This window comes from Pterocles gutturalis, unplaced genomic scaffold (genome assembly GCF_000699245.1).
Source record: "Pterocles gutturalis isolate BGI_N339 unplaced genomic scaffold, ASM69924v1 scaffold10833, whole genome shotgun sequence".
Lineage (NCBI taxonomy): Eukaryota > Metazoa > Chordata > Aves > Pterocliformes > Pteroclidae > Pterocles > Pterocles gutturalis.
The window spans coordinates 1-23,308 of NW_010125648.1; the positions used below are offsets into that span (position 1 = coordinate 1).

General features: G+C 38.2%; 1 protein-coding gene across 1 annotated transcript in view; it reads left to right on the top strand.

The window, feature by feature from the left end:
- Positions 1–43: 43 nt before the first annotated feature.
- TEX11 (testis expressed 11) overlaps positions 44–23,308 on the top strand; it is a gene marked incomplete at its 5' end in the record, with an annotated part of 32,684 nt that continues 9,419 nt past the window's right edge. Inside the window, 20 exons of the mRNA XM_010078649.1 lie at positions 44–156; positions 1,481–1,565; positions 2,758–2,837; positions 3,308–3,388; positions 3,471–3,590; positions 5,126–5,206; positions 7,629–7,714; positions 9,178–9,235; positions 11,330–11,425; positions 12,407–12,488; positions 14,288–14,366; positions 15,120–15,271; positions 16,007–16,092; positions 16,391–16,528; positions 17,282–17,384; positions 18,486–18,610; positions 19,361–19,446; positions 20,080–20,133; positions 20,849–20,889; positions 22,127–22,213. Coding sequence (XP_010076951.1) covers positions 44–156; positions 1,481–1,565; positions 2,758–2,837; positions 3,308–3,388; positions 3,471–3,590; positions 5,126–5,206; positions 7,629–7,714; positions 9,178–9,235; positions 11,330–11,425; positions 12,407–12,488; positions 14,288–14,366; positions 15,120–15,271; positions 16,007–16,092; positions 16,391–16,528; positions 17,282–17,384; positions 18,486–18,610; positions 19,361–19,446; positions 20,080–20,133; positions 20,849–20,889; positions 22,127–22,213 — 1,833 coding nt within the window. The remainder of the gene's footprint in view (positions 157–1,480; positions 1,566–2,757; positions 2,838–3,307; positions 3,389–3,470; positions 3,591–5,125; positions 5,207–7,628; positions 7,715–9,177; positions 9,236–11,329; positions 11,426–12,406; positions 12,489–14,287; positions 14,367–15,119; positions 15,272–16,006; positions 16,093–16,390; positions 16,529–17,281; positions 17,385–18,485; positions 18,611–19,360; positions 19,447–20,079; positions 20,134–20,848; positions 20,890–22,126; positions 22,214–23,308) is intronic.

Genomic DNA, 23,308 nt, shown 5'->3' on the forward strand with positions numbered 1-23,308 from the left:
AGCACCGGGGAGCCACCGCCTGTTGTCTCGTCCTGTCTCACAGGGCTGGTGCGGGAGCTGCTGAGGGAGGAGGCCCCGTTCCGCATCGCCGCCCTCACGGAGGAGCTGTTCCAGGCGGCGGGGAGCATCTCTGAGGAGGATGGGAGCGCAGCTGAGGTAGAGCCTCGGCTTCCCGGCCCAGTGCCCCTCTCCAGCCCGCCCACAGAAACGGGAGATCCGTGTGCTTCACACCGCGCAGCAGCCCTCGCCGAGGTTGGTGGCTGCGGGGCTGCAGCTCTGCGGGCATGTGCTCTTGCTTCCCATCTTCTGCAGAGAGGCTGAACGTTTAACTCCAGCGCTGTCAGAACGTACACAAAACAGTTTATTTTACATATTTTAACCCAATAGCGTGAAAGTCCAAAATAAAGTGGAAAACGTTACATTTAAAAAGTTAATGCAAAATATTGATCCTAAATGTAACAGCGTACATCATAATGGGAAAAGTTCCTGGTGTCTTAGTGGTGTTAAGGGTTTTATGATTCCAAGTTTCTAGTAGAATGTAGTTGTAATTTCAAGTAAAAAGGCAAGCAGAGAGCACTGATACATTAAGAGTTTGGTACTGGGTCAGAGGAGAGAGGTCCTCGTCCTGCATGTGGATTCTGATAATGATAGTAGGTATTCGAGGAAGAAGAAAACAAGCAAGCATTTAGTTTTAACTGGTAAACCCAGTACATGATACTAGAGTAAGAAGTACTCATTTTTATGCATTATAAAAGTGAATTAGGTTGCTGTTTGTAATGTTTCTTTTTCCACCTATGTATTTCTTCTAGACAAGTACTTATAAAGTAGTAAACATGTACTTTTAAAGGACTTCTTCAAAAATAAGTCTGATGAGAAATATATGAATCTGGAATAAAAACAAGACCAGATGAGATATTTCCAACTTTTTCCTCCAAAATTATGTTTTAATGAGAGATTTAACTCATAGCGATTATCATGTAAGGAAGACTGATTTTGAAAGTCCTGAATTCGTGACAAGGAGCAAGATAGGTTAGCAAGTGTCACAACAGAAAGTATGCTCAGTGCAGTCTTTAAATAAATAAAGGAGCATAAAACTGGTATCCCTCAGTTCTTCCTGAATTGTTAGGCTAAATTATTTTTAAAGAAAGGAGAAATCATTAATTTGTAATCTTATCTCTTCAATAGAAGGGGCCATAAAATGCCTTCTAGCTAGGCAGGAGTGTATTTGTAGGCAAGATCTCCCATGGAAACTAGGATTTGAAGTGATGGAAAGTGCAGCCCTTCAAGGGGGGCTTATTACCTTTATGTAGGACTACATCATCTTTTTAACAAAAGTATGGAGTCGGTAGCCTTTGTTCTTTGTTTGGTAAACCAGAAGTTTCAGGATGTAGGCATTCAAAGTAATTAAACTACTTAGTTTTCTTTTAGGTAGGCAAAAGAGGTGAAGCTTTGCTACTGATGTGTTTTCAAACCTACTCAGGTTGAAGAGGGTGCCGTAAGCCTGTGGAACTGGGCTGTGACCAAACACACGAGTTCTGTTGTCAATGATGAGCAAAGAGCTAAACGTACGTATGTATTCTGTACCTTCTTAAATGTGTTTTGTGTGCTGTAGCATGAAAAGGAAAAATCTGCTGACAGGCATACATGTAGCTCTGTAGGTTTGTTTGGATCTTTGCAGATGGGGTGTAGTCAGAGGAAAATATAGACCTGGGCTTGTATAAACAGTTCAGGAAGGAGCATCCTGGTGTAATAGTGATCTCCTTGTGACACAGAATCAGTGGAGGCATTCTTACCACTCCCCTTTTCTGTGCCAGAGCATCAGTAAAGAGATTATTTGACCAAAGAAAGCTATAATTTGCCATCTAATGCCATGGTTTTAATCTAAAAATGTATAGAAATAACAAAGATATAAAATTTAAACTGTTGGTTGCTTAATTTATATCAAGTGAGATTGTTTCTTTAATGTAACTATCTCATCAATGTTTACATACAGAAAAACTCTAAATCCTCTTTTTACTTCCCTGCTTTAGTCAGGTATGCAGCTGGTGGCTTTGCTTGAAGCCAGGAGCAGGGCTAGGGGAAAGCAGAAGTGAGCTTTTGGTCTTTTTGCTCAACCTCTTTGTGTGGTTCTGCAGGATTGCAATAACTGGCCTACACTTTTGTCTTGAGGGATTATAGTAAAAATTATATATAATCTGCATCATATAAATTAAATCAGGTAAAGGGAAAATGGTAAGTTTACACAAAATAAGTAGTAATTGTGGAGTGTAGTGTTTTCAGATCTTGTATCACAGCTGAAGGGCCAGGGAGAGGCTATTTTAAATACAGTAAATGGTGTCTTTTCTATCCCTGATGTATAAAGAAGGCCTGAAAATATTTTTGCTTTTTACTTTGAAAATGTAAAGATTATTAAACTTCATTTCCCTATTTTGCTGTAGGCTACTTTGAGGCTCTTGAGACATGTTACTGTAAGCACCTGCAATGTAATTAAGTCTTTGAATACCATGTATTTAATTTGAACCATCTCTAAAGTGTTTAGTAGGTATTTTGATCAGAGTGTCTTTTTTGTTCTTACTGCCTAAAAAGCAGTTTTAAGCAGCTTGGCTAAAATTCAGACTGCTTTGACTCCTGAAGCTTTCAAATTTTTCCCTCTTCTAATTTAAAATGTCAAAGGTCTTTCAAATATGGTAGGGCCTGACTTTCAGAAAAAAAAAAAAACAACTGGAATTTATGAATGTCTGCACTGTTTTCTTGCAGTACGATTTGTTGCTTGCAGACTGGTTTGCCTTTGTGGAGGCAGTGATCCTCCGGAGGGAACTATTCGAAGACAGATCTTGGTAAGGCTAATGATGGGTAAGCAATGAAGTACAGTTGATCACCAAGGGAAACCTTTGAACCCTATTATGTTTGTTTTGGAAAGGGAGTGAAATATACCTGTAGTTCTGGGGAATATACATGCTGAAGGGGGACCTGTGTTATCACAGGAATACCTTGCTCAGACAGTGCAGTTAGGAATTTCTGGACAGGGCAGTTAGCATCACAACTTTGTCAAATGGTGAAATGTTATATGAGCAGGATATTAATTTATTTCAGTATCTTAGAATATTGTCTAGTAGTATGGCACCGTAAATCTTATGCTGCATCTAAGTGTTAAGAACTTCATTCAGACGTGGGAGGTGCTTGTCAGAAATAGAAGAGCTGAAATACCCCTCTCCTACATTAGATATGTGCATCAACAAGGTGAGATCTAACATTCCTTTCTTGCAAGTGATTATATTTTCACAAAGCACTTAATTTTCTCCTTCAGATGGCTATGAAAACTGGGAAAGGCTGGATAGATATTGGAAAAGCTGATATTGCCGATGGATTTCTAGAGATTGCCATGAGCGTAAGCTCTTTTCCAGTTTCAGTTTATTATGAATACAGCTATTTGTAAGTTCCAGGGGTGATGCCTGTGCTTTGTTTTCCAGAGTATAGAAAAACTGTATGCGAAGTTACTTAAGGGGAGCAATGGTGAAGCAGATATTGATGTGCACAAAGCTGATGTGGAGAAGAATGTCTTCAAAGTACTCTCTTATCAGGCTGAATCAGTATGTGTTCTTCCCAGTTTTCCTTATAAGTCACTAGGGCTATAGAGGGAAACTCTGACCCAGTTATTAGATGTATGAATGCTTGGCACTGGGATATATTTCCTTCACTTACATCTAAGATAGCAGATCATGTGTTTGCATTCAGTGTAGCAATCATTTAATGATTTTTAATTTGCCTAATTTATCACAGTAATTTCTGCTGTGGTGTTTGTATCTTCTAGTTCAGCTTTGTTGCTCTATGATTTGGCTAGCATGGCTGTTTATAAAACAAACAGCTGCCTTTCTGAATCACAAATGTCAGTTCCAAAGGTGTCCTGTGCTTGACTGAAAAAGGGGGCTGGGACTGGTGTAGAGCCTGGATCCCCCAAACTGCATTCATGTAACAAGTACACAGCAAGATTAGTCACTTTGGAACACTGATCGTACTGTGCTGGTATTTGCAGCTAGGCTGATTGAAAGTACGTGAAGGTAGTATTCATCATGGCTGCAGATATCCAACGTTTGTATTTTACAAGCCACATGTGCAAAGTCTTCTGTAACTTAACAACTTTCCTGACTGCAAAGTCATGAACATCATCAAACCTGTTAATATTACATGCCATCAGACAGAGATCTATGACTCTGCAAAGTCATGAACATCATCAAACCTATTAATATTACATGCCATCAGACAGAGATCTTTTTATACATGAATACCTTCTCTTCCATGACCATGACATGCTGCTTTCCACAAGTAAAGGCTTTAAACAGTGGGAAAATCAGTATAAAATTACAAGATCTGGAAACAGTAAGTTTCATGACATTTGATATTTTCTTTAAAGTCTCAACTTCTTTCATCATACAATGAGGGAAGAATCATGGTGATAATTATAGGGAAAAAAAAAGCCTAGCACAATATGAGAGAAGTCTGAAAAAGTGCTAAAGGTGTTCTAGGGGATCAACAACACAAATTACAATAATTCAAAGTGTGTAATTTAGAAATTCTAAGTTTTGTGAGGCATTGTTGTGCTTGAGTGAAGTTTCTGAGTACTTTAATAATGTTGTAGAGTGTTACAGACATGTGAATGTAAAGATGAGAAAATGTTGCCTGCATTTGTTGATAGCACCACTGACCTCAGTATCTAGAAGGGGAGTACTGTCTCCAAAATTCTCCAGAGCTTCCCTAAACAGACCAAAGCAGTGGCCAGAATTTTTAATTTGATCATGGAGACAAAAGAAGACCTCTTAAATTTTTGGAGAGGTGGTCTAAGATTTGCTGAACTGTTGTATCATCTTAACATCTGAATGAACTTGTCCCATGCATCTGAACTTTTCACACTACCTAAGGACTGCTGTGTTTTTCTGGATGTCTTTATCATCTGTCAATATATAGAAACATACAGAATTATTGAAGCACTGTAAGGACAGATATCTAATCCTAAACCTAGCATTAGTGAATGTGAAAAACCCAAGTCCTATTTTAGAGAATATGTCTTTGAATTTTAAAGACAAGCTGCTCACAAACGGTTTGTTGGCATGCTCTACTGCTTTCTTAGGCAGTTGCTCAAGGGGATTTTCAAAAAGCAGTGATGTGCGTGCAGCGCTGCAAAGATATGTTGATGAAATTGCCAAAAGAGGTAAGTGAAATTCTTTGTTGTTTCAAACTTTGAAAATCTGCTTTCCTCTTTATATATTAAAGGATGACACATGACATAGAACATTTTGAAAAGTACCCTGAAGTGTGTATCCCTTCTGTGGTTGGTTGCTTCTCTGAGATTTTCTTACTAAAAATTTTGCATGAAAACAGCAGGTTTTTCTTCAAAGTTAATTTTTTTCTTGTTTCTCATAGTTTATAATTTGAAATATAATTATAAACTCTTCCTAAAGAATGAGAGAAGACAAGTCAGCAAGCAAGGCAAAAAGATAAATTGTACATGCCACCTGCTCTTGCACAGAACAAGCTACATCTTTGTCTTTTGTATTGCTTCTTCACTTGTACCTGTGTGAGCTTTTGTCTGGAGACAAATGGGACAAGAGAAGAGCTGAGTTGTTAAATTTTTGATATGCAAGTCCATCACTACCCTCAGTACTAATCTCCATCTTCATGAAGCTGTGGAGCTGTGAATGGAGGCTTCCCATTGCACTAAGCTGTGTTTTTTCTAGTTTTTCTCACAGAACAATGTCCAAAGAAAACAAACTCTAGCATATGCAGACCAGTTCTTTGTTTGCAAAGATAAAAGTCTAGTATGTTTATATCAGCATAAACTTCCTCACGTTTATTTTCATTTGCTTACTTTAATGTTTTCCTAGTATTTAGGAAACATTTTGTTCCTGTCTCTGTGGTGCAGGTAAAAAAATTCAAAGGGGTAGATATGAATTCTAAAAGGGAAATGTGGGAAATATCGTTGGAATTTAATTGGGTTTCTAACCAATTAAACTCCAACCAATTTGACATTGTTTTTTGTGATCTGCAGGCCTTGTTTATTGCATCTCAGTGACTAAATCAGTTGCAGAGTTCTATTTTTGATTTGAATCATAAGAGCAGAGCTTCTAATTGTGAATTGTTGGAAATGCTAACTGGGATCTTTGCATACTGTTCCTCGTTTCATTTTAAATGAATTTCATGCTTTCTGCTTAAACTTCTCCATTAAATAATATTAAACCTCTCACAGCGAGTGCTCTTCAGAAACCAGGAGCACTGATGCAGACAAGGAGAAGGTTTCTGATCGTGAGAGATACAATTTGCTTATGGTTTTAAAGAGTGGTATTTAAAAAATGAGAAAAAAGGAAAGAGCTAGTGATTGCCAAATGAGTTTGAAACATTTGGACCACTACGTAGCTGTCAGTCCAGAGAGCAGTTGCAGTGTATCACAAGGAGATTGTTGCATTATAGTAATGTATGGTATCACAGATCAGCTGGAGAGGATTTGCAGCTTCTGGATCATCAGTGGTCTATGATCCATAACAGGGAACTCTTGCCCTACAGGCTGAAATGCCGGAATTGTTCCAAACACTTGCTGTTCAGAGGGATGTCAGGTTTATGGATGGTGTTACGCTTGACGCCTGGAACACAGTCATTCACTGAAATAGTATTTTAATTATCCTTTGAAATACTTCTTTTCCAAGCCTACAAGTAAATGACTGGGGTATGGCACAGTATGCCTACAGCTGTGTGCTAAACGCTTTGCATGAAACTCTCTCAATACAGTAACCTTTCTGTTCTGGAAACAAAACATTCACAAATGATCATCTGAAAAATAAGGGTTTCACATCAGAGAGTGATTGGTTTTTTTGTTCATCCATACCGAATCTATGCTTTTGTCTCTGGATTGCAATGAGATAATACATTGGAAGCAAGATGTGCTACCTCTCATTCTTGCCCAAGGATTTGAAATCTGTAGTCACTTGCAAGAAACATAATTTATACTTGGAAAGTTACAGCGGAGGCAAAATGAATGTAAATATTGGCAGCCTATTAGCATGTAAAATGACTTTTCTGTCTCTTCTTTGGACAACATATGACAGCTGCAAATTATTTCAAAGGGAAGACAAGTTGTTATGAAAGCACATTGTCAGGGCTGGCTGATAAAGCAGGAAACAACAGTGCTCTGAATAACCAAGCATTCAAAATCAGTTTTCTCCTAAAACTTGTAATGTGGATGATCCTTTTAACCCCAGAGACCTGCTGGGAAGAAGGCTACCATGGAAGAGGTAAAGTCTTCTTCACTTAACTGTGTAAAACTTTTTGTCATTTTGAAAAATTAAGTTGTTTTTCCTCTCAAGTTTTAATTTTTATTGTTTACACAGTTGTAGTGCTTTCAGCATGATTTATTGAGGAACTATTCTGCGTGTCCTGTACTGCTTAATGATGCTTCACTTTCCCACAAAATTATGATTCCATTTTAGTCATGTTCAATACCCCTTTGTATAAGGTCAGATGTGATAACAGTGGATATATCTTTAACATAAAATGCATTTTAAAGCACCTGAGACTGGACTGCCATAGATCTAATGATGTTTCTACAAGAACGTTACAGAAGCAGGAGTCTTTTATTGCAGACCTGCTACTTGTCGATCCTCTGTTACAATTTTGGAGTAGAAACCTATGAATGGAAGAGGTATGAACAGAGCTCCTTCTGGCTCAGGTAATGTGCAAAGGCAAACAAAAGAAAATCCTGCTTTTGAAATGTAGCAATATATGTGAAGGACAGGCGGGAGCAAGGGAAAGTAGAGGTTTAATTAAAAATGTGAGAATACAAGATTTTACCTGAACTGAATTAGCTGAGCACATACTTAGTGACTGTCTTGGGCTGTTGCCTAGCATTTATGTCTGCTTTCTTACATCATGTCATTTGAATGAAAGTCTTCTTTCCATCGTTCTTGTCTGTTCTCTTCCTAATGCTTCTTCCAAGGAGATGATTTTTATGAAGAAGCTGTTTCCAGTTCTTATGCCATTCATAAATGACAGTGAAGGGATCTGAAAACTTTGGAAAAGAGTAGACAAATTCTTCTGACTGCTTTTGAATGGATTGGCTTTAAACAAATTTGAAGTTCTCATAAAGGAGGTACTTCATTGGGAGCACGTCCTTGACTGATCAAAGACAGAAACATCAAGGTGAAAAAGGCATAGTTAGACATGGTTTGGGTAGGATCCAAGTAAGTGATGTGGATCCTACCCAAAGAAAGAAAAACTGTAGGCTGTCAGGAAGAGTATCCTCATGCCAAGGTCACAGGCTCAGCTCAGCAGTTTTTTAAAAATTTCTTTTTGTTCTTTTAAATAGGAGAAAATGAATGGCAACACATGAAATTCAAAATAGTTATGGTCACATGTGTTGTCAAAGAGGATTTGTAGAAATGCTTGGAATTAATTACAGCTGGTGCTTTGGAGATTATTTTATATTTTATTCTTGTGGAAAATTAAATCCTGATGGCAAAATTTGAAGAGGAAATAAATCTTTGCAAAGTGCAAGTAAATGCCTGGAGAAAGAGATGTAGCTCCATCTAGTGGGCTGAGATTTCCCTGTACTGAGAATATATTAGTTTAGAAAACAAATGCTCAGTTACTTTTTACTTTCTAACAGTTCCCTGTTCACAGCATTTGCAATCAAATCTGGTTTTGTGGAATTACCTCTGCATTTTCTCCTGGGTGATACTTTGTGCTGTCATTTAACTTTTAGAAAAAGAATGGGGAATCATGACTGCCAGGTTCTTTTTTGTCTCTGCTATTGATTTGCTGTGATCTTGAGACCAGGTCCTGTATAACTTTTGTGTATAACTATATTATATGTCAGATGAGAATGAGAACACTTGCTTCTTCAGACACTATGTGGTTAAAACTGATGAAGCCTACCAAAATGTTTGAATAGAAGATGTTACAGAAGGTGGTGCAACATGTTGAAGAAAGTGATTGAGTACAGTTGTTAATGTGAGGATTTAGAAAGAAACCAAAATTTTGTCTAGTAGGACTGACTATTGATATTAGCTTGTGTGATTTATGTGGTTTCTAACTGGTTAAAAAGTGGAAAAGATAGGAATGTTGCACGTAGAAGACTGGCTGAATTTATCTCTGTCATCCCATTTAATTCTAACTTTCACTTACCATCAATAGCCAGAGTTATGACATTGGGAAGATGGACATGAAGTATTCTGTTGGCAAAGAAATGCAGGTAAGAAATGGAGAAATTGCTGTTTACAAATAGGACAGTTTTGTTAACCTGACTCCACTGTATCATCTGCCTCTGCTGTGCCAGACCTGACTTGTGATTCTTTGGCCTCCTCTGTAGTACTGTCTGCTATGAAGTTTGGCAAAGTTGCAAATTCAGTTGCTGTAAGTTTCAGTCTGAGAGTTCAGTCACCAATGGGTGCCCTTAAATCACATTTTAATCTACTGCTTCACAGAAATTAATTTGTAGAAAGTAATGTTGAAGTAGACCCTGAAAGGCCATCTCTTCTTCCCTTCCCCCTTTTCTTTTAAGGCATCATCAGTTCTATCTGTGTAATTTCTGATGGATGTTTGTCTGTCTCATTCATAAGCCTAATATTCCTTTTACTACCCACAGTGAATATGGAGAAGATTTTAATATCTTCCTCTTTATATGAATCATATATTTGAAGGCCGTTGTCATGTATGTCTTTGTGTGTTTTTTTTTTCTTACTCTCAGTAAAGTTTGTGCCATCTGTTCCTTCAATTTCCTCTTTCATTCTGTTTTTTCCAGATCTCTGTTTTTCCTTGCTACCCTTCTGTTCTCCTCTGAACTCTGACTCATGTCCTTTGTGAATAGCAGTGCTGAAGACTGGATACGCTTCAGAACTGAGCAATCACTTTATATGTCTGATACCAGGCAGGCATTCTTTTAACTCACAGAGCTTTTATTTTCATGACCTTCAATTTTAAGTGTTTGTATTCATATAATGGAATCATAGAATGGTTTAAGTTGGAAGGGACCTTAAAGATCATCGAGTTCCAACCCCCCTGCCAGGGGCAGGGACATCTTCCTCTAGATCAAGTTGCTCAAAGCCTCATCCAGCCTGGCCTTGAACACCTCCAGGGATGGGGCATCCACAGCTTCTCTGGGCAACCTGTTCCGGTGCCTCACCACCCTCACAGGAAAAAATTTCTTCGCAATATCTAATCTTAATCTACCCTCTTTCAGTTTAAAACCATTACTCCTCATCCTATCACTACATTCACTGATGAAGAGTGCCTCCCCATCTCTCCTGAAGGCCCACTTTCAGTACTGGGAGGCTGCTATTAAGGTCTCCCCGGAGTCTTCTCTTCTCAAGGCTAAACAACCCCAACTCCCTCAGCCTGTCTGCATACAGGAGGTGCTCCAGCCCTCTGACCGTCTTCGTGGCCCTCCTCTGAACTTGCACCAACAGGTCCATGTCCTTCTTATGTTGGGGGTCCCAGAGCTGGATGCAGTACTCCAGGTGGGGTCTCACGAGAGCAGAGTAGAAGGGGAGAATCACCTCCCTTGACCTGCTGTTCATGCTTCATTTGATGCAGCCCAGGATCCAGTTCACTCTCTGGGCTACGAGCGCATGTTGCAAGGTCATGTCGAGCTTTTCATCACCAGCACCCCCAAGTGCTTCTCTTCAGGGTTGGTCTCAGTCCATTCTCCTCCCAGCCTGTATTTGTGCTTGGGATTGCCCCAACCCATGTGCAGGACCTTGCAGTTGGCCTTGTTGAAATTCATGAGGTTTGCAGGGACCCACCTCTCAAGCCTGTCCAGGTCCCTCTGGATGGCATCCCTTCCCTCCAGCGTGTTGACTGCACCACACAGCTTGGTGTCATCAGCAGAGTTTCTGAGGGTGCACTCGATCCCACTGTCCATGTCACCATTGGCCACAACTCTCTTGAGTGCAGCCATCCAGCCAATTTCTTATCCACCGAATGATCCATCCGTCAAATCCATGTCTCTCCAGTTTAGAGACCAGGATGTCATGTGGGACAGTGTCAAAGGCTTTGCACGTGTCCAGGTAGATGATGTCAGTTGCTCTTCCCTTATCCACCGTCGCTGTAATCCCATCGTAGAAGGCCACCAAATTCATGAGACACAATTTGCCCTTGGTGAAGCCATGTTGGCTTTTACCAATCACCTCCTTATTTTCTGTGTATCTTAGCATAGTTTCCAGAGGAGCTCCATGATCTTGCTGGGCACAGAGGTGAGATTGATGAGTCTGTAGTATGTTCGTGTGTGGCTATTTTTTTTTCTGCCCTTCAGGTGGCATTTAAACTTCCAGTTTGTTTTTCTTTCCAGGCTAAAGTGCTGCGATTGTTAGCTACAGCCTATTTTGAGTGGGATTGCAATCTGTATCTTGACAAGGCATTGAAAGCTATAAACTTGGCAAATCAGGTAGTAATGTGTAACTTTATTTATGGTGTGCAATAGTTGAAACTCAAGCACTTATTAACATAATAATATGGACCACGTTAATCACTGGTGTGTTTTCCTTGACATCAGACATAGGTTTGGTTAACTTAAAGTTGAAAAAATTCTGTTTGTATTTGGATGACCATTTTTAAATTTCCTTTGTGTGTTTCATACAAAACAAATTTTAGGTATAAAATCCTGTTCTAAATGAAAGCTCAAATTCTGTTTTCTACGTGCGGTTAAAACTTTCAGACAGATGATGATGCACGTGCTCACAAGATCAGGATAAAAGGCAGTGTATTTTAGTTGTTCAAGCATCGTTCTACCACAGTATCTAAGCCCTTTGCAGTTTTTATTGTATTTACTTTCACAAAACCTTTTGAGTTGGAAAGTGTTTTTATAATGATTTTTGATAATGTATGTTTTGATATTGTATGAAGGTATGGAAAACTAGCAGAATTTTTATTCAGAATCTGAAATGTGCAATGTTTTAGTGAGAGCTGTAGTGTAGTCTTCATTATTTCCATTTGCTCCCATTGTTCTTTGATAAATTTCATATTATTGTAAGCTACTTTGAATTCTGCTCATATTAATTGTAGAGTAATCCAGCCAGTTCACACATAGAAAAGCAGGAAATGTTTCTATCATTCAGTATTGTTCAGCTTTTATTTAAAAGTATTGGAAATGGACTACAGCAAAATGAGAATCATGTAGTTCTTGCTTTCACTGTCTTCACGGTCTTTTGGCAATATAAGGATAAATAAAAAAGATGCATATTGCATTTAAGAAAAACATATTACCAGTTGCCTGCCTATTGCTTCAGTCATTAAAAGTGAACTGAAAAATACAGCAGGGTGTATGTTATTTCCTCATATTTGTCTGTGTTATGAATGTGCTGGACTCTCAGGGGTTCTGTATTCTGCAAACAGCTGTCCAAATAATGTATTGTTTTTCATTGCACAGGAGAATTTGCATCCAGCAGGGCTTTTTTTGAAAGTTAAAATTCTTCTTAAAAGTGGAGCATCAGATGAAGATATCAACTCAGGTATCACAGCTCTGTATAAGTTTCATAATAAGGTCATACTACTCCATACCCAAGAAGATGGCCTGAGTTGCAGATAGAAAAGAGAAGAAAAAAAAATCCCTTTCTCATGTGTTTTAGAGGAATCTTCATTAGCTAGATGTTGTTCTGGTTTTGGAGTGTGAGACATACTAGTCAGTGTTCACAGAGGAGTTACCCAGGTGCTAATGTAAGTTTGAATTAACCATGATTTTATTTTTGTTGTTGAGAACTTAAATAGACTTGCTGGATATTTCCAGGGAAAGGGGAAGACTGTGAAGCCTGTTAGAATGAAGACAGTGAAAATATAGTAATGTAAAGGTATAGTTTATTTTAGATAGATGCCTAAGGTTGCTCAAAAGGGTGAAGGTGGATTGTCTCTTATGTAGTCAGCATAGGAGAAAGGCTTGTGAAATATTGCTATTCTCTGTGTGTGACATTGCAGATTTTGGCCAACAAACATCAAGTGCTGGTCAGTGTGGTGTTGTAAACCTGTGTTACCAGAGTTTATTTAGCTTACCTAGGGCATATAAACTCTTCTCCTTATTCCTCAAACTTGTCATATGAACAGAACTGATTTTTCTATTGGCATGAGAGGAGAAGAAAGTTTTCAGGGGGACTTTAATATAGAAAGGGTAACGAATCAGGAGAAATTTATTTCCATAAATAATTAAATCTTGAGGAGGAGAGACTTTGTACTCTTCATGATTGGAAAGCATCAGATGCATAATGAATGCTCTGAGAAATAAATGTAGGATGAGATGAGGAATTTCTTGCAGAGAGCTGAATGGTTTGAATGCTGCCAGACTAGCAATTTCAGATTGCTCCTGTGGAATTTCAGCCAGCTTTCAAGTGGACAGTTATTCAAAACTTACCATTGCAATAGTTGGCTTCTGTTCTACAGTTTGAATTGTGAAGCTGTAGTGTTGCCTGTCAAAACACACTCTGTTAATATTTAGTAGCACTAAGACTCCATTCAGTTTTTCAGGCAAGTTTATTAGTGAGTGGATGTCTGTCTTTTCTTGTGTGGCTGGCATAAAAGAGTGTTGTGTCCATGCATTGCAGCTTCGCTTTCGAGTGAAGGTTTCTGCTAAGTTTTAGGCATTTGGCTAAAATCTTGTGTTGTGCACTGGTACACAGGTGCCTTAGAAATGCTTCCTTTAACAACTGTTACAGTCATGTCCCTGCATGTTCCTTCTCTGATCTCATCCAAGCTACAAATGTATAAATCTTGTTATTAACCATCCAGCACAGTCTAGCAATTTTTAAACTTTATCTGAGTGGTCTAAAATGGATACCTACTTATCAGCACCAGTCAGTTGAACAGCTGATGCTAAAGGCATTAGGCTTACGTAGTTCCCGATGCAGTGTGATACCACCGCACAGCCTGAGCACTGGCCTCAGTCCTAAGTGGTTCCTGCTGGATAAGGATGGGACATTTTGATGGAAAGCAGCTTGAGGCAAAAGTTTGTGCTCCTGATGCCTGTGCTGTTCCTGTGTAAAGAGACAGAGGGCTAGAATTCCAGGGCGATCAGTCTGCCACCTTTCTGTAGTATTATGTTAATTGTACAGAGAAAGGAAGGTCAAAGCACAGTGGACATGTTTTATTCTTCCTTTTTGTTTTAGAACTATTATATTGCGTCTTTTTTTTTTGTTGATTGTTTGGTTTGGTTTTGTGTTTTTTTTTTCTTTTTCCAAAGGAGCTGTTAAGAGGTAAATGGTAAATTGAGCATTTAAGCATCTAAATTGATTAAATAGTCTCAACTGCTTTGTGTTCTGTCTAGCTGTTGCAGAATTCCTGCACCATAAGATGTCTTTAGACTTTTGTTTGAATATTGCCAAACTGCTGCTGGAGCATGGAAGGTATGAAAGAAAGCATCACTAAGTGAGGTGAACACAATGCTTGGGCTTTGTAGTTGTTCTTTTATAAGCAAAGGACATCTATTATACAATGATGCTTTATTTTAAATAAAAACTCACAGAGGTAGGTGAACAGTTTTGAGAGGGAGCCTGTCTTTTCTGTAGCAAGGTGATACAGAATATAGCAACGGCAGAATAGGGTGTGAAACAATTTTGAGAGGCAATTTGCAATGCTGTAGCCTTACTTTGGAATGATTAAGATTCTCACTATGTAGCTAGTAATGTATCTAGAATAATATCAATATGTCTGGAATTATCTGACTGAAATCTTTCTTCCATATTAACTGACCAACCCTCAGAATGAAAGAGTTTGGAGTCATAGAATCATTCTTGTGAAAAACACTATAAGGATGAAAAAGTTACTGCAAAATAAATTGAGGCATGAAATTTTGTGCTTTTGAATGCTCCATCATGATTACCTATATATATGCTTTTATCTTGTGGTAAATACTTACTCTTTCATTGTGAGGAGTAAAGGCTCTTGTGAATACTGTGGAACAAGCATGTGCTAATAGGAAGTTACTACTGAATAGATGAACTGCAGTAAATTCATACCTTGACTCACTCTGTCAGTGGGATTGTGTGCCACTAGTATTAATGAGAAACATGCTGTATGGTGTGACTGTGTTATTCTTTAGAATGGAAAATTAACACCTCTTCTTGTGCAGCCTCTTAAAAATGCATCTCTGTGAATAGGGAATCAGTTGGTTTTGATTTTCTGAAATCTCTTCCTGAGCGATTTGAATCTTCACCTGACCTTGGAAGAATTACCCTGCTCCACATTGAGTTCCTGTTGCAGAATGAGAGGGAGCTGCTTGCTAAGCAAAAGGTTGAAGAAATTATTGTAGGTCTGTATCCATCGTTGGCTGCTGTTTATTGAAAGCTGGATTTAGTTGGCTGAAGTGTTGAATTCTGTTTTCACTTCTTTGCTTATTCTCATCTTTCTTTCTATTTGTGTCAGTTTTCCCTTATATTTCTTTTGCATGGGAATTCTCAACTTCCATAATGAATGACAATCATGATAAAGCTCAAGGTTAAATTCACTTGCAAGAACAATTCCTCCTTAGTGTAGACTGTGTGACTGATACATGTGGGATTAGAAACATTTATCGGAAGTTCTGTGTAGTGTTAATACTTTGTTCATCCAACCCAATGTGTTTTTGTTTGTCAGTATTAAAACAGGTTGCATATCCTTGTTTGAGCAGCTGAATAACAGTTTATTTTTCAGGTCTGTTGCACCTGTAGCACTGTAGTATTTTTTGGCTGTCAGATCTGCTGGAAATTAGACTGTATTTTATGTAGCATTGAGCTAGGTGCAAAAGCCCCATTTACATTGTTCAAGCATGGAAATATTTATTCTCTCACCCAGTGTTTTTTAGGGTTTTGTTTGAGTTTTTTTTCTTGGTTGTGTTTTCTTTTGTTAAAGAAGCAGGATATGAAACACTGAGTCCTGGCTGAAACTATTGCTGTGTCAGTGTTTTTTGTTGTAGGCTATGGGACAGTCTTTCTCAGATAGTTCTTAGGTGCTTCTCAGTGTGCTGCTTGAAGTTCTTGTAAAGTGAAGGTTTGCAGTATCTTTTCAGGTCATTATACTGGGAAACAGCTGTTGCCTGAAGCCTTGAACCAGCTGCACATCATCTTGTGGGACAGAGCTGCCAAACATTATGAGGTTTGGGACCAAACAGTACTGTTGTAGTATCTAGTCTTTCATAATGGCTGTAAGAATAAGGAAAGTGTAGGAGTAGGTAAAGTGTCAGTTCTCCTAATGAACATTACCTGCATTGTGAGACTGATGATTGCTTTTCTGGGGAAAAGGTTACACTAGAATGTACTTCGTTATCTAAATCTTTCATTGCCAATGGCCTTTTAAAAAAAAATATGTGAGAACATAGGCAATTTAATCAACCAAATAAGGGTGTGTTTGTTTCTTGGGTTTTGTTGTTGTTTTTCTTTTTTATATGTCCTAGGCAAAAAGCTATTCTGAAGCTCTTCACTGGTACAATTATTCTGTCAGCTTCTACACACCTGGGCAGATAGATCAGAACTTGGCTAAGCTGCAAAGGAACATGGCTTCTTGCTATCTTCATCTGAAACAAGTTGACAAGGTACATATAATATATAGGTATACATATTTATTTATTTTCATTTTTTTAAATTTTTGTAGCTATGTCATTGTGACTTAGTCTACGTCTTTGTTACTGTACCTCTTTTGCTTTGAGAGGGGGAACTGTCTTTGCCTATCTTGCATCATCTGGCAGAGAGATGTTGTTCATCATCTTAGCTGCTATGGGGGCCTCTTGTATCACGTATAATTCTAGTGGGGGAAACAGTCCACAAGTTGTGTGACTGTGCCTCAATATATCAGGTTTCTTCTCAGATTAGAGGTGCTCCTCTCCTCAAGACGAATGAACCCTGGCAGGAAACATGCTTGATGTATCTCACTAGAACTTACCACAACAGTGTGTTAGCCCTCACCTCTGCAGAGAGGTCAGTGGTAGCCCTCACCTGCCTTAGCTGTCTAGACCTTCTGGTTTGGGGGTGTTAAACTTCACGGTTCAAAGTGACAGAAAGGAGTTTAATTTTTCAGCATTCTTGGGGGTTCTAGTGGTTTCTGATTGTGTAGCTCTAATTTTGAGGAGTTGAATTTTTCCTCAGTCTGGTTGTTGTCAGCCTTTGGTGCCATCTTCTGCCCTTCCAGGCAAGGTGTTGCCAAACCAAACTTGTTGAGTAATTATATAAATATCAACAATGTAACCATTAGCATTTTGTGTATCTTTTTAGCTCTCTTCTATTGTAAATTATATAAATGATTTCAAGATGTCATTGTACTGATTTCCTTTAATTTCTTCTGTGAATAGGCTAAAGAGGCAGCTAAAGAAGCAGAAAGGTGTGATCCAAACAGCATCTTTACTAAATTCAGTGTCTATAAGATTGCAGTGATCGAGAAAGATGCTGATAAAGGTAGAACTTGAAAGATAAAGGAGCAGAAGTGCTGAATGTATTAGGAAATGCTAAGCAGATTTGGACTGTTCATCTTGAGAAAGACACAATAGAGGGTGTTAGAAGAAGCTAGAGGAAGGCTCTATAAAGTAAATGAAACTCTCAGGCTGTAGGTTTAAATTTGCAGAGTGGGATGCTTTTTGCACACAGTATGTAAGATGTGGAGTCCGTTGCCATATCTGATACTGTCTGGGTGAAGCCTCTGGCTAGAAAGTCTCTGATTTTCTCATGGACAGAAGCTATAGTAGCATTCCAGTGTGAGAATCATTGTATGCTTACTGTTTCTAATATTCTTTCATATGCATATACAATATAAAAATAAGGATATTGAGCTAAAGGAACCTTAATGAAGCCATTATTGCTGCTCTTAATTTCTCTGGACAAGTAGAGCCTGAAGTTACCAGAAAATACATGACTTACTGAGGTGACTTACAGAAAGACATATCTCTAGACTGTTTCTTCTTTATAATGAGTTCTGCCATTTCACATTTTAATGAGAATCTTAGCTCAGGTAATGAAAATTGAGAAATACAGTCTATACTTACTTAGAATACAGAGGAACATGCAGAGCTTATTTTCCGATGAGTTTTGTGTCAGTTAATTGTTCTCTATACATCTTTTTAATGACAGCATAATTTGTTCACATAATATAGAGCGGGAACCACAGCACAGTGTGAACATAAAAGCAGCAGCACCCTTAGCGTAAGCCAAGATGTAGGAGCTTGGAATCACGCCCAGACAATGTATTAGAGAAAGTCTTCTGTCTTCAGTGACAGTTATTTAGTAGAACAAAATTAAGGATGTGAGATAGTTTCATTTATGGCACCCCTGTTTCCTTAGATTAGTAGCTTGGAAAGCCTTTTGGCACCTTTCTAGGAAGAAATGCATAATAGTGGAGAAGTGCTGGTATGATCAGGTTTTCTTGTCTTGGTTTTTCATATTTAAAAAAACATAGCCTTTCGTAAGTAATTTTTAAAACGTCATTAAAACGGTAGAACTTTCCACCTTCCAGTTGCTTTTATATACATATATATATGAAATTTTTCCTTCTGTATATTTCAGCTGTGGAAGCAGTTATTGAAATGGGGAAGTTAGCAGAAAAGCCATGTCAACATGAAGACAAGCTGAGAGCGGATGAAGATACAGGCACTAATCTCCTGAGTTTAGCTGCCCAAATTGCTTTAGAGGTAGATATGTTGTCTTTACTTTGCTTTATTGTTATAAGTAGGACAGCCGTAACCTCTGTAACCTGGCTTACCTTTAATATTTCTATGTATTTTATGCATTTCTAAGTATTTCATGCTTCTGTGACCAAGGTCTCACTCAAATGTGTTCTGTAATGCAAAGTACAAATTGATTTCACATATAAAGAAATTGTATTTTTTAATATTTCTTCAGGAGAATAAAGGATTCTGAGTTATAAATCTTGGCATCTGGAAATGACATGGTGTACTTTACATTTATTCTCAGCAAAATGTTATATCTTCTGCCTCTGGGATCTGGTCTTTGGTATGCTAGTGGGAACCTGTGTACAAAATACACATAAGTCAACAAGAAAAGACTGAAAAGTCACTTGTTCCTCCTGTTTGTCTCTTGGTTGGTGGCTTGAGTGATGTCTGAACTGGCTGATTACATTGGCTTAATTAGAAGATGTTTTGGTTGCCTTTTAGGGCTTTGTTCATAGCACTGCAAGGCACGAAAGCCTTGCCAACCTGTACGGATCCTGTTCTTGCCATAGGCTCTTTGTGCATGGGATCGGGTGATCTCTCCTTGTGGTTTTCTCTTGACTCTGAGGCTCTTCTGTGCAGAGTCCTTTGTTCTTTTTCCTGGTAGTAGACTGCACAGACTTTTGGAATATGCTGTTGCTTTGGGTTTTTATTTTTGGTGGTAACTGATGTAGTGCAGTTTATGCAAAACATGTTTTAATTTCTTTTCAGAATGAACAACAAGTTGTGGCTATCAAAGCTTTGGAGTATTTGTCTGAACGTTTACAAGACTGCCGACAATCATTTGCAGCTTTAAAGTAAGAATTCAATATGTTTACAAGGAAAGAGAATTTTTTTCCGGTTTCTTATTCAAAAAGAATTAGTTATATCTAGGAAGGTGGAAAACAGAGTAGGTGAAAGATTCCTTAGCAGTCTTGTTGGTGCTGCAGATGTACCTCAAGCCTGAACTCTTAATATCTACAGATATCCAAGTCTCTCCCAAGCAAACAGTTATTAGTTGCTCTGAATTTTGTGATTACATCGTGATTTGAACAGATGACCAACAGCGACTCTAATGAGATTGCAGCAATATATTTGGTGAAAATACTAGTTCATTTGTATCCTCTGGTGAAGTGGTGTCTTCTTATTGAAATATTCCATCATGTTTATTGTGAGACAGATGTATTTATTCCAATATTTGCTTAAAGCCTTTGTTACAGTACGTTTATTTACTTACTATTCATGATTTGACAAAGTGATACGCAAAATGAGGCAGTAGGGTGGGAAATAGTATAATCTGATGCTCAGTTTGACACTTCGAATTTTTCAGTGAGTTCCATGGGCTGACAGTGTAAGGAAGAAAAGTGGGATCCTGTCTGGAAAATTAGGACAAAATACACTGTTGGAAAAAAAATTGTTGTTTCTTCATTGCTTGTTTTTCTCATATTTAGATGTTTGGTCCGTCTTATGTTGTCAAAGATCATGGCAGAAGATGAAGAGAAGAGGTGAGCCCATTTGCAAAACCATTTTCTTATGGTGGATATGTTGTACAAATCATGTACTATTTTCTTGCTGGGCTTATTTTCTTGCAGAGTAACCAAGAGAATAGTTTCTGTGTTAGTAAAAAGTCCACCCAGATGACTTCCCTGCTTGACCTAATGATATCCCGTAGGAATGTCTTTTCTAGTTGTATAACCTTTCCTTTAAATGCTCCCTCTTTGCCTTCCTCTTTTACTAATGTGTAAGGATGGGGAATGTGAGCTAAGCAACCTCTTTAACTTTGACACTAGGATGTGATATCTTTTGGAAGTTCTGAGTGGGAACTTCAGAGCAGGACCTCCCTTGCCAAATACCATCCACTTCGCAAATGGTGTGTTGGCTTAGAAGTAGGAGAACTGTACTGCTGGATTTTGACTGTCAGTCTTAACAATGTAGTGTCAGTGGGCTTTGAAGTTTAACCTACAGCCCCAACAGCTGAGAAAATCTCCCACTGCACTTCTGCAACAACCTTCACTGCTGCAGATCAATAAAACTTTTTGCAGGCCTTCAGTACTCCTTCTGCATCTTCCAGTGCTAGAAGTTTCTAATGATAATGTTTGTCAGGGCAAAAATGGTTATATCCATAATTACAGAGATGTTGTATTCCAACATAAATAATGTGTTCTGTTGTAAGAAAATTAATCAAACATTTTCTAAAACTTAAGTTTTTCGCCATTCTAGAGATGAAGATATCAACTCTATGCTGACTTACTTGACGTTGGGTATGCTTTTGTTTTATTTACATTTTCTGTAGTTCTTCCATCTGTGAACATTTTATGATATGATTAGGCCCATACCAACCAAATGTTTAGACTTCCTATTCCAGTCTATGTTCCCAACTTCCCACTGAAATATGAAAATTGAAACTGGAGATTCAACAGTGTTATGAAGCTGGATCTCAGTGCTACAGGTTTTTACTATGGAAAGGTTGCAGGCTAGCATCAGAAAAACTGTTTCTAGTAAAGCCTGTTTTTGGGAGCTTCTCTAAGACAAAGGGGCAGTTTCTTCTATGCATTTTCCCTTTAATCCTTCGAAGGCCATGTGTGCAAACAAACAGATATTCGGGTACAAACCACAGCCTGGGTGGCCTCAAGTGACGATCTCCTATTCTGACTGCATTGACAGGAACAAAATTCATATCTTTAGTAGCAGGGCTACCACAAAAGGAAGTTTGGTTTTGTAAACTGAATTAACAGTGTAACTTTCTACTGGCAATAATTAAATGCCAATGGTGGTCTTTGCTGTTCTATCTGTTTGAAAGGGAGCATTCTAAAAATTAAGTTAATGCTATTTTTGTTTTTTGCCCTGAAAGGCTTAGAAAACCACAATGGGTAATAGCAAATTGCTGAAAGACGGGAGAGACTTGTCAAAATTGGTTCCCACTTTTAAGTTGTGCCGTCCTTTGAAAAGGAATTATCTTGTTTGCATTGGAAAAGGTACAGGAGTTTTACAGAGGACATTTCTCCATGAAAAGTAGTAGTTATTTTCACTAAATCTTTTTTACCCTTCTCTTCCTACCTTGGACAAGAACATTAGTGAGATTGTAGAACTCTTTCTACACTATCTGTTTTTACTGTAACTAGGAGAAGAGAATGAAGACTAGAATTAAGTTAATTAAAGGTTCCTTGAGAAAGACCTCAACTTGTTATTAAATTTAAAAACCCTCTACTTTTTGTGAAATTAAATAAAACTTCTCTGACTTCAGTGTCAGTAAACTTTGAAGAGGCAGTACTTGTTGGCAGTCTTCTATATCAAAGTGCTATTTGAGGTACCTTTTGATGTTTTTGATAAGCCTCTCTGGTCAAGCGTATTAGATTTAAGTTGTGAGAATAACTCTTCATCAGGAATTATATGGGAGTTTTGGAAACCCCTGTTTTGTATTGTAGTTATTAGACTTGGAAGTGTTTTTATTCTGCTCAGGAAGTGTTACTTATATATTGAACAACACATTTTCTGCAGCTCACAAGAAACTGGCTGAGTCTTTCACAGAAGAACAATTTACAGGGGATATGAGGATCCTTGAAGCTCACTGGTTTAGAAAAGTTGGTAGGTTGTGCTCTCAAAATCTGAACTGAATCCCTTCCACCTCCACTTAGCCAGACCTTAAAGAAGAAGTGTTTAAAGATGTAGTAGATTTTCAAAACTTGCCACCTTTGGCAGTCACTGCCTAAACTAGTCTTAAAGTTCTCCTACGGCATTTTCTGTAGTCTGAAACTACAGTTAAGTCAGTTATCAAGACAAACACTCACACAAGGTCTGTTTGACTGATGGGACAGCCAATACATGATTCCCTTTACCACAGGAATTGTTGTATGCGTCCATGATGCAACTCTGAAGAGTTCACCATTTTTCTCTTAGATAGCCTGTCACTACCAAGACTCTGTTACAGAAATAAAATTTAAGATCAGGCAAATAGAAAGAATAATGGCTTTCTTCAACAACTGAAAAAAAAATGCTGCTAAGAGCAGTAAAAAAACCTTACTGCCAATCCTGAGTATGCATATTGTCATGTAGTGAAATAAGAATTAGGAAGTTCAGATGAGCGTACTGGTGTGATTGTTGCAGGATGAGCTTACCTCCGATGCCCAGATTGACTGTCTTCATTAGTCCCTTACATCAGGAGTCCTGGAGTTTACCTTGAACTGCAATATATGAAATCTAAGAAGCAAACATTATCATAGATAGAAGTGTTTCTTAGTGGGGAATACAGCTCTTGTTGAGCTGTCCTGGGCACATTTAGTAGTCTTTGTTACACTGTTTTAGTAATGGAATCAGTGCCTTTTCTGTCTATAAATAAAAATATAAGCATAGGGTAACTAGTTGAAGCAGTTTTTCAGGTTCTTGCTTTTGCCAGAGCATACAGGAGAGAAAATAGTTGAAATCAATAATAGAAGTCATCTGCTTTTGCACACATCCTCACAATGTAACCATACTCCAGTAAAGAGTGGCAAAGGAGGGAGCAGCAGAGGTCAAATGTAGTAACATGAATGTGAATGGAATCTGTGGAAACTGTGACCTTTCGAAGGCAGCATTCTCACTCACAGAACAAACAATTCAGAGACTATAAAAACATATTCTAGAGAATACATTAAGGTGAAAGCTAGAATCTGCAAAGTCACTGTGGAATCTAAACATTTAATC